This window comes from Pseudopodoces humilis, chromosome 1 (genome assembly GCF_049639895.1).
Source record: "Pseudopodoces humilis isolate 2021_Gansu_Grassland_sample_001 chromosome 1, ASM4963989v1, whole genome shotgun sequence".
Classification (NCBI taxonomy): domain Eukaryota; kingdom Metazoa; phylum Chordata; class Aves; order Passeriformes; family Paridae; genus Pseudopodoces; species Pseudopodoces humilis.
The window spans coordinates 20,327,401-20,338,322 of record NC_142200.1 but is presented as its reverse complement, the minus strand read 5'-3'; the positions used below and the strand labels follow the sequence as shown (position 1 = coordinate 20,338,322).

The window sequence follows — 10,922 nt, the reverse complement described above, 5'->3', positions numbered from 1 at the left end:
CTGTTTTGACACAAATATATCTCCAACATCTTTTATCTCCTAGACTTCTTTTAATAGTTTTCTGAAGTGTATTTTAAGTACTTGGTGCAATTAGTAAGCCTAGTTAAGCCTTATTTGTACACTTGATTTCCTTTACCTAGTGCTGGCAAGTCCAAATGACATTCACTGCTGTAGAGTGAATAGCATAAACATGAGGTAAAGCTTTAGACAGTTGAATTCTACACTGAATCCTTACAATACCACAAAAAAACTATCCACTACTGTATAAAGAAAGAAGCAAGCACAGTATGAAAAACAGTAACCTACAATTTTAAATATTTCTTGTACACTCCAAAGACAAGTCCTAGATTTTCAATAATGTATGGCATGACTCTTCTATTTTTGCTCTACACAGCCTTGATTCTACAGGAAGCGAGACTGGTCTGCCCAGAAATAACATTATCTGATGTTTCAATGACTAACAGATTAGTTTATAATAATCTTGTAGATCATGAAGAATGAGCATCAGGTTGGATTAAGTAGGACTTGCCTGACCTGTTCAGCTAGAGGTGGACTCTGACAATTTGATTCCAGCCTGCAGTGTGAAGCAAAAGGCTCATCCAGAAAACTGTGAGCCCTATGCCTACCTTCCTAGTTAAAATAATTTTCAGGGTGTATTTTTCTATGTAAGCATCTCCTAACTAAATAATAGTTTTCATCTCCAACTATCTCAAATCAAGAGTTCGTTACTGCATTTTCCACTTATATTCCTAACTCTGACCTTGGAACTACTCCTAAGACAGTGAGCAGTAATTCAGTCTCCTGAGTACCTCATTCTAAGAGGATCTCTCCTGAGAGCCGGCTGCTAAAGGCAGTTTTGTGTTTGACCCAGTACTAGAACAACAAACTCCATTTCAGTTTGAGTTACAGTTTGGGTTCGGTCCAGGACTACAGATGGCATCAAATGCAGTTTTCTTTCTTGTAAAATCACATATCAGCAGCATTTCTACCTTGGGGAAGGTGGCATTTTCAGAAGTGCTCATCACTGATCTTCCTCTCCTTCTTCCTATGTACTTCATATGGGAAAAGGGGGGGGGTGTGGGGCGGGAATGAACACACAACAACCTCCAAATGTTTCTTAAAACTGAAAAATTAGAAAGTGGATACCTGAATTGGCGTTAATCCTATTGATGGTGCTCAAAGAGGTAGCCTTTTCAGGTCTCAAAGTTTCTTTCAGTGTAACAACTATTTGGGAAAGAAACCTTATAAATTCTGTGGTTACCAGGGAGAGCTTCAGTAACTAACTGTTATAGCACTCTACCACTATTTCTTGAAAACAGTATATAGTAATGTATTTGAAAGGTCCAACTTATTTTAAGATAATATAGAAATCTGTATTCAAAATGACTGCATCATTTGCTATGAATAAATTACTCTGCTTCTCTGGTGTTTTATGAAGCCTTATAGCTTCCTCAAAATGTACTATACAAAACAATTCATACAAGCATTGCCATGAATAATGGCCACATTGGCAACTTTTGACTGGATTCACAGATTGTGTAATGTTTCTTTCCTGTGAGTGGTGAATGGACAAAGAGAATGTCTAACTAATATCTTGTATTCAATCAAAGGGTCATTGATCTAGGTATTTTTCTAATTCTGTTTAAAGTGACAAATCTTAATGGGACTATATTTAAGCTGACTTAAAACTGATTTATACTGATTTTGTTTGATTTGATTAGTTACTATGAACACAGATAATGAATGAGACCAGTAATATTTGTGCCTGATTGTGAACCCATAATACCACAGACTTAGCAGAGTCAAGTTTGCTTTCAACTGCAGCAGTAGATAAATGAAGATGAGGCCCCAGACCATAGCATGTTTCATACATATGTATATATGCATGTGTCTGTGTGTATACATATATATTTGGTTATACAAATATGTATTTCCATTAATATCCCTCCTACTACATTCTCCTATCAAGGGAAATTCCCCTGTTCAGAAGTTGGACTCGATGATGCTTGAGGATCCCTTCCAACTCAGGGTATTCTATGATTTTATGAATTCAAATGTAGAAATGGAAAATTCCCTTCACTTAAGACATTACAAATTTGATGGGTTTGAAATAATTTAGGTAATTGTCTTGCAAAGATGACTAAGTAACATAATGGTCTACCCTACATAGTGGTGCATTCTTTACACATTCAGCACGATTTGTACAGCAGAGGTTGTCAGCAGTCAAGTTGGATGCCTAGTACAGAAGGCTGTTTCCAGGAGGGCAGGTGGTAGCAGGAAGGATTAATGCAGTCCTGGCCTGTGTCTGATGGAGGAATGGAGAATGGGTAATAGCAGATGGGAGCCTCGTTGCTACCATTCCACTGCCTGTTCTCAAACTGACCCAAGGACGTCCCCATCTCCACCTTCTTCATTAGGGTCAAGGCTGCTGCCCCCACAGCCCGATCTGGTTGTCCCTTGTAAACCCACTTTGGTCCTCTGGCAAAGTACACAGCAGGTTGTACTGGGCTGAAGGGTGACTGATGGATCTGCAGTCCTCTCCATTCACTTCATCCCTGCATGACAGAGCCTCAATAAACGCTCCATTCCAGCTTTTCCATTCTCTTCCAGCTTTCCCCTGCTGACAAAGCAGACCCCTCAACACCCATCATCAACATCCCCCAGTTCATGTATCAGCTCCCAGATCTACACAGTGGGTGTCATCACCTGGCACCACCTCATCCTGCTGCCGTGAGATGCCTTCTGCGGAAAGACATTCACCAATGTGAACTCAGCTGGTCCCAACCGTAGTAAGGTCAAAAGAAAAAAAAAATAAAAAAGGTAAAAACAAAGGTAAAAAAGTCCCCAAACCCAAGGAAAAAAAATAAAATCTTCCAAACTGTCCTGAGAAAGGCGACACCTCCCTGGACGTTATTCGACGGCAGCCACAGGCCAGCGAAGCCGGAGATTTCGGGCACGGAGCAGCCGAAGGCGAAGCAGGCGGACCGCGGCCAGGGCCCGTCTCTGCCTCACGGGGCACCCATCGTGGCCCTGCGCCGCTCCTCGCCTCCTCAGCGCGGCCGGCCGGGCCCCTCCGTTCGCGGCGGGGCCAGGGAGGCGTTGTTGGACGGTGGAACTGCCCGCAGCCCGAGCGCCGGCTCCCTTTTTCTTTTTTGTTTTTTTCCTTTTCCTTCCCTTCCCGCCGCCGGCGGCCCCGCGGTGCCTCCCGGCGCGCGCTGCGTTCGTTACCTGGCGCTCGGCGGCGGCTCCTTCCTCACCTGTGCGCGCCTCTGCCAATGGCAGCGCACCTGGCGGCCGCGCCGCCCAATCAGCGCGCGGCTCGTCCCTCTCCCCGCTCCTTTAGTGAAAGAATCCAGCGCTGCTCGGGAAAGTTACCTGTGCGCGCCCGGCCCGGCCGCTCTCCCGTGCCGAGCCCCGCCGGCGCCCCAGCCCCGCCGCTCCCCACATGCCAGGGGGAGGGGGCTCTACCTGTCCTGCCTCGGCGGCTGGCTGTGGAGCCGGGAGAGCGGGGGAAGGAAAGCAGAATTACCAGTAGCTCTGGTTCTGCCGTCCCGGGCGTTCACACGCACACCTTCACCTGCACAGACCTGAAAGTCCAGTTCCGCCAGGCAGACGGAGGCACCGGGAAAAGGGGAGAGAGTTCATTGGATCAAACATGTCACAAGAGACGGACAAGTAAGTGATCGCAGGCACGCCGCTGCGCCCGCTGCGCGGGGCGGCCCGCCGGGCTGGCCGTGCTCCCCTTCGCCGGTGGCGGACGCGGACCCGCCGGGACGGCGCTTCTCCCTCTTCTCCTTCCTACAGCGACGCCGGACCGGGCGCACAGATACTCCGGAGCGCCCGAGGACGAGGCTGCGGCTCGCTGCCCCGCACCTTGCTCTCCTCCTGGCCGTGGGGCTGCGCGATTAATTGTTTGACTCCCATTTTAGTTTAGTTTTATTTTGTTTATTTGTTTGTGTTGTTTTCTTTTCTTCTCCCTCACCTCGAGGGTCGCTTTCTGTGACAGAGAGCTCCTCGCCCTGGAAGAGCAGAGCGGCCTCCGCCTGCCGAAGGCCTCGGACGTAAAGTTCTTCTTAGCTTTTGTGTTGGCGCAACAAAGGGCTTTTATCCCCAAAGGGCTGAGCACGGCCATCTTTCTCCCCTCGACTGGGGCCGGCAGGGCAGGGGGCCCGGGCGGCGGGAGGAAGGCCCTGCCTCGGCCCAGGTGCTCCCCGGCCGCTCCATGCGGCGCCTTCTGCCTCGCCGTCCTGACCTTGTTTTCCCGGCGGGACGCCCGGGCAGGCCCGCGGCTGCCCGGAGACCGGCGGGGTTAAAAAGTAACTTTCCCGGGAGCGGGGCCGAAGGAGAAGATTGAAGATGAGAGGGAAGCCTCGCGCTCCTGCCGGCCCCGGGCCCACGGCAACCCCTCTCCCGCCCGGGCCTGGCTGTAGCGAGGCCGGGACAGAGCGGCGGTGCAGGGGTACTCCCGTTGTCTCCCGGGACCGCCGGCCGTGGTGCTGGGTCCCCCCCCGGGACGCGCAAGACCGCGGCGGGGCCAGCGGTGATCTCGGTGTCCCCGGGACGGGGAGCGCCGCCAGGAGCCGTCGGTGGGCGCGGAGGCCGCTCCTGCCAGCCTGGCTCGGCCGGCGGCCCAGGCCGAAGCTGGGTTATTCACCCCGGTAAATAACTCGCACAGGCGATGCCGCGCTCCCGCCATGGCGGCGGGTGGCTCGGCGTGGCGCCCAGAGCCGCCGTGAGGCAGCCAGGCGGGAAGGCCATTTTCCCTACTCGGGTGATTAGTGTTTCTGCAGGAGGCGGCTGGCGAGAGCTACGGGGTAAGGAAGATGGAGGGCGGGAGGTGGCTGTTTTGTTTCACTGCTGCTCCGGTGCAGGTAGGAGTGCCCCAAACACGGGTGTGATCTCGGCTGCGTTTGGTGTTGCTCAGGTGCCAGCCCCGGTTGGGCTCCCCAGAGCCTTTGTGCCAAAGGAGGTGGAGAGGAGGAGCCTGATGTTGGAGAGAGGCTGGTGACAACCTGCCTGTCAAAGAGTGAAAGAAGATTACCCGACAAAAGAAAACAGGAGGGTGGGGTCCCCCGACAGGGAAGAGACAGGACGGTTCAGAGGTGAAAGATTAAACAAAAATATTAGGCCTGGCCTTTCCAAACATCAGTTGACAGTGGAATTGTACGAAGGTAGCTACTGACGTGAAATTAAACTGATTTACGTAGGAGTTGAGAGTGGCGTTTAGGAGTTCATTTGAGCTGGGATGGGAACTAATGCCTTAGGTGGCCAGATTAGAGCAGTAAATGATTAAAAGTGCAAGGAGGGGAATCAGGACAGAGCCCTGAGGGGTGTGGGTGGGTGAAGGAGCAGCTGAAAGAGCAGTCGTTCAGTTGAGAGGGGAACCAAATTGACTGTGGAAGAGCTGATAAGCAGTGATAGAGGGCATCCCAAAGCAATGGGCAGTTCCAGAACGCGTGAAGGGGAAAGGGGCTTGCTTATGAGACATTTCCTGGCTAAGCCTGGTTGCCAGTAGTTTCAGCAGCCAGAAACTAGGCTGTGGCACATCAGGGCAGCTAGGGGGAGGGGAATATGGAAAGGTGGGGGACGTCAGAAGAGCAACTTCGCACCATAGTCGGCTTTGAATCAGAAAAACAGTGGAGAGGAAACCTAACTCATGTCAGAAACTAGGGCAAGAATGGTTTCCCTCTGGGTCTGGGGTGCTACTGAGATACTGGACTATCCTTCCTTTCCAACAGCAACAATATGGCAAACGTGTAAGCTACTGGGACTGGAGATTAACGCTCTGCATCCCCTGCTCTGTGTAGTGCTGCTGCTGTTACCACTGTAAGGAACTTAAGAGCAATGTAGAGTACGCAACCTCAAATAACAGCACTTGCTCCATTGCAGGTGTGCCTGTGATCTGTCTCTGGTTAAGGTGTTTAGAAAATTCATAGGTGAGAGTTTGAAAAGGAAATGAAGAGTAAAGAAATCCCCTGTGCTCTCTATAGGCAAGTGTAACATGAGAAGACAAATACATTTGTTTCCAGAAGAGATGACCAGATGAAAGGAGATAATAGACTGGTGTGAGGAGCTTGCATGGGAAGGGTTTTGGTGTTTAGTGTTTTTTTGGGTTTTTTGTTGTTGTTGTTGTTATTGTTGGGTTTTTTGTTTGTTTTTTGTTGTTGTTTTTTGGTTTTTTTTTAAGGTTCTAATTATATCAAATTAGAACCTAATCCAGAGAGTACATGATTCTCTTCCACATGGCCTTTCTTTTACTTAAAACCAGATCTTCCCTACAGGCAAGACTGGAGAGTGGAGCTCATTATTTTGAAGTCAGTTAATTTGCCAGAATCATTGGACGTGTCTTTGTGGGTCTTGTGCTTACCTCTACTGGTATAGAGGAGTAAGCAGTGGAGGGGATACAGAAAGCTTGGAAAAACACATTCAAAACACATTCTGTGGGGCTTGCTGGCTTTTCTGGAGAGGTGATAGACCCTTCTGCACTACTGCACAGAGCTGCCTGCAATGTCTCTCTTTTGAGGAAGCGGTAGGACAGGTTCTGTAGTACTTTAAGGGAGGAAGGTGGACAGTTAGGTGAAAATGCTAATGAACCAGGTGTTTGATTGTAATGCTAACAGAAGAGCTTGGAACGGTAGACTATCCTTAAGATAGGGGTACTATCTCCCTGTCTTTCCCTTTAGTCTTTCTGCCTAAGCTGGGTCTTGTCTGCTTATTTCCACAAACTCTGGGGTCAGGAGAGATAAGGCATGATTGCACACACATTTTTCAGAGGTAATACTGACTTAAGCAGGCTGTGGCCACTTGTTCCTACCTCTGTTCCACCCTCTCAGCTGTGTCAGTAGAGCTGTTGTGAAGCTAAAGAACTGGCTCAGAGCTGAGGTTATTTTTTGACATCCATTTTTCATCGGCCTGGTTTCATATGCAGCAGGGGTGCTGCAAATGGCAGGTGTTAAGAAAATAACTGTTCAAACTCTGCAGAAGGAAATGTGTGTCCCTCCCACTCTGAGTGTTTTCTATGTCTGCTCTGCTGCTTCCGTTACTTTCCAATTTCCAGATCCTTTGAGGGGAACCTGGGGATTGATGAAGGCTGAGGGACATAGGGTGGGAAGGAGGGAGTGTCACTTTTGCAGAGTGAAAAGATGATTCTAGGGTACACTTCCGCGTTTATAGGCTAAAGTTGTTCTTTTGTAGTATACAAACAAAGTGATCACTACAAAACTCCAGAGTCATGGCTCTCTAGTGCATTAGTGGAACGAATCAGCAGGCTCACTACTTGAGGCTTAACTGGGTTTTAGAAATTGACAGCACTTCTATGAATGAGGAGCAGCAATTGTACAACCATTTGGGGTCTATCCTGTAAATGCCACAGTTGTGTCCCTGCTGCTCCTGGAGTTGTGTGTAGGCCCAGGTGGGCTGGGGCAGTAGTTGCAGGAAGAGCAGGCTCGTGGCCCGTCCCAGCACGCTGGCTGCTGTGGTACGCTGCTGGCTGGCCAGCTGCCTGTCTGCACCCCGACAGTCCAGGGTGTGCAGAGCTACTCAGGACACCAGCTAGCTGGGGCTGGGGCATGCTCAGACTGCCCACATAAAGGAGGGCTTGGGGCAGCCTGGGTCTGCAGCAGAGCATGTGCTTGTAGGTAAATAACTGAGCGGAGAGCAAGCCCGTAGGTGGGAATGGGTTCAGACCTGTTCCCATGTGTCAGTGGAGGCATGTTCACATCCAGCTTGCTGCTTGGTAGTATCTGTGGCAGAAATTGATCTTGGGCTCTTCGTAGGGTAATTTTGATTTACTGTTTTCTCCTCAGTGTGTAAATTTACTGCCTTCATAATATTTAACTTAGACATCTAGTGCTATATCACAAAGGGGGTTTGTCATTTACTATGTGATTCTGTATTTTGTTCTTAATTATTTCTTAGAGGGTCAAACATGTTTCTCATCAGCAGATATTAAGTAACAATTAGGTGACAAATCACTTAATATTTTTTTCCCCACAGCTGATTGTCTGAATAGGGCATCCAGTGAGATGAATTTTTCAGTGCTACTCATCCAGGAATGAATGGAGAAACAGGAATTGGATGTGTTTCGTTGTTGTGCTTTTTGAATGCCAGACATTCTGTCACAGATGTTCCCTAGAAAACCATTTCTCTGCAAGGAAGGTGGAAATTCAGCGTGCAGAACCTCATAGAACTTGCAACCATAAGTTTAACTAAAAGGAGTAAAAGTATCAAATGGTTAGGTCTTGCTGTTTACACTGCTGTCTCTATGGTGCTGGAGTCTGAGACTAGACTGAAGATCAAAGCTGAAGAGGAGGGACAGGATTTTCCCAGGTCACTTTAACTTGATTGTAATGATCACATAACCTCTTCCCTGTGGAAGGGTCAGCAGGGACATCATCATCCCTGTTTTGGCTGGAACATCTGAAGGGGAAATGATATTACACCAGTTAACATTTGTTGCCAAATATTTTCACAGATATTAATTCAGTGCAGTGGTTACCTCAAGTTTTGTGTTTTTTTAATTAGGAAGCAGCCAATCAAGCTGTCCTTTTTTATACATACACAAAATAGCACTTTCAAATGTGTATCTAGGAATTAATCCTGGGATGAAACTTCATTAGCTTTTTGATCAGTGATTGGGACAGTACTAGCTAGTTAAAAGAAGTAATTATTTCAGACATCTTACTATACAGGGATACTGTTCTGTTCTTCTACAGTGCTGACATAAGAGACAGTGGTTGCTTACAAAATATTTAACCAAGGAAACCATATTAAGTACATCTGAACTGTGTAGTCAGGTATTGCAATATATCTTTAGCTTGAGAGTATGTCTCCAACATCAAAGATTATGTCTATAGGTTTCTTTTTTATATGCATTTGTATATTTATAGCTATATATTTTTATATATAGATTTGTTAATTTTCCTGATTTGAGGCAATGGTGTATTCCATAATAATGTATTTAAGTAGTTCTGTAGAGTATATTTTTGGGTTTGTATGCTTTTAAAAAATATTTGTGGGAAATCTTGACTCACAGGTTTCCTTGTTGAATTCATGTTTTCCTTCCAGCTGTGTAAAAGATTTAATATCCTGGAAAAACAGCAATCAGTGCTATCAGTGCAGTAACTATTCCATTTCCATTAACTCTGTGGAAGCAGTGAATGAACAGGGACCACGGGGCCAAGGGTCAGGTTAAATTGCAGGAGGTCTGGGCAGCCTTGTCATGACCTGTTTTTAATTTTGCAGCCTGCTTCTAGCTGCTTCAAGTCAGCTAAAACAACCTTGGGTGCTATGCACACTTGAAGTACTCTTCTTAGGAAAACAGCATGGCATGACATGAATCTGCAAAATAATTGCTAATTCTGATCAACTCTGTCAGCTCCTGCAAAAATGCTGTGAGCTTCAGCTTTTCCTTATTTTTTGAGGAAATTTTGAGAAAAAGCTTCAGCTTTTCCTCATTTTTTGACGTCAGTGGTTTTTTTACAAATGTGCTGAAACCTGTCTTTTTTTTGAGACTCTTTGTCTTGATTAAAAAAAATAAAAGCAACAGGCTTAGTACATGAGTAGCAAAAAATTGTGTGGTATAAATAATTTTATTACAGGTGAAACAAAAAAAATGTCTTTGAAATCATAGGTATGAAAAGTCTGTCATAGGGTAAGTAATTGCCTATTTGAACACTAGTCCTCAGTAGGCATTTATTGTATGTATTTAATCCTTGTGTCAGATTTCTTTTTCATACTTCTGCTTTGACATAGTTAATATTTTTTTGTCAATGTTAATGAGTCACCTATTTCTTTTAATCTCTTGATCACTACTGCATGCTCAAGTTATTTTGGTTCAGAGTAAAAACAAATAAAACTTCTCCTTGGCATCTAATTGTTAAACTAGTCTGTTTTGCCCTTCATTGTTGCTATTCTTAATATATTATTTTACTTCCTCTCAGTGTTGAGTAATGGTAAAACAATTTCTTTCATTTCATGTGTGTAATCTTGCTCAGATTTTTCTTGTGCTCTAAAAGTAAAATTGTCTCAAAATTGCAGGAGTCTCAAACTTGCATTCATTAGAAGGCAAAATGACTCAGTCTCTTTAATGGGAGGTTTTTTTTCCTTGGTATGGACTTCTGGGCCAGAGGGCATTTTACCTTTTTGTTTCCTGGTGGTCTAAATGCTTTGATTTTTTTTTTTTTTTTCACTCTCAATTAATTTGTATTTTTATATAGTCACTGGATTGGGTTAAGTACATTTTGGAGACCTGTTGTGCTTCTGGGAATGGTGTGATTGTCAGCTATGAAAGGCAAAATGCTGAGACACATGGACCATAATTTTCCTGTTCGTTAAATGTTTGCACTCCTTTGTAGTTTTAACGGAACCCTATTATCTAATTGAAAAAACAGTATTGCAAACTATTTAATTATACCTTTGGCAATAAATCCTGACGAGTCTCAAGTTTTTATTTTTTTCTTTAACTAAATAAATCAAAACTTGCAATGAGCCACACAAGTTGTGGGGATTTTTGGTGGTATTTTGTTTGTTTTTTTGTTTTGTTTTTAACTTGTTGTCAAGTAGGCAAAGTAGTATTCTGAAGGTAGTAAACTTGGGCCAAAACTAGCATTAGAATCTTTGAAACAAATGGTTTCAAGCACTAGGGCTAACTTTGATTTATACTTCTCTGTGTAATGAACACAAGCAGAAATTTGTGATATGGAATCTGAAGTTTAACTTATGCAGCTTCTGTGGGATCTGTCCTGCATGTTAAATGGTCATAGTACTTAATTTTGTGCCATGAATTCATAAGTATGTGCATTAGTTTTAAGACAAATTGAATAAACATCTGTTCTAGATTTGTTTTATAGTTGTCTTATATAGCTGAATTAAGGTTTGTCTAAATGTAAAATAAACTTACAGAGGGTTTGAAACGTTTGTAA

General features: G+C 45.3%; 1 protein-coding gene across 3 annotated transcripts in view; it reads left to right on the top strand.

Annotated features, from left to right (window-relative positions):
- The first annotated feature begins 262 nt into the window (after nt 1–262).
- The window catches only part of GRHL2 (grainyhead like transcription factor 2), a 68,928-nt gene continuing 58,268 nt past the window's right edge, over nt 263–10,922 (top strand). For 2 of the 3 annotated variants that reach the window (XM_088060726.1, XM_088060721.1), the window contains exon 1: nt 264–3,675. In XM_088060726.1, the coding sequence (XP_087916852.1) occupies nt 3,656–3,675 (20 nt within the window). In that variant the 5' untranslated portion in view covers nt 264–3,655. Of the gene's footprint in view, nt 3,676–10,922 lie in introns of all 3 variants that reach the window. The other variant, XM_088060731.1, reaches the window with a different exon arrangement.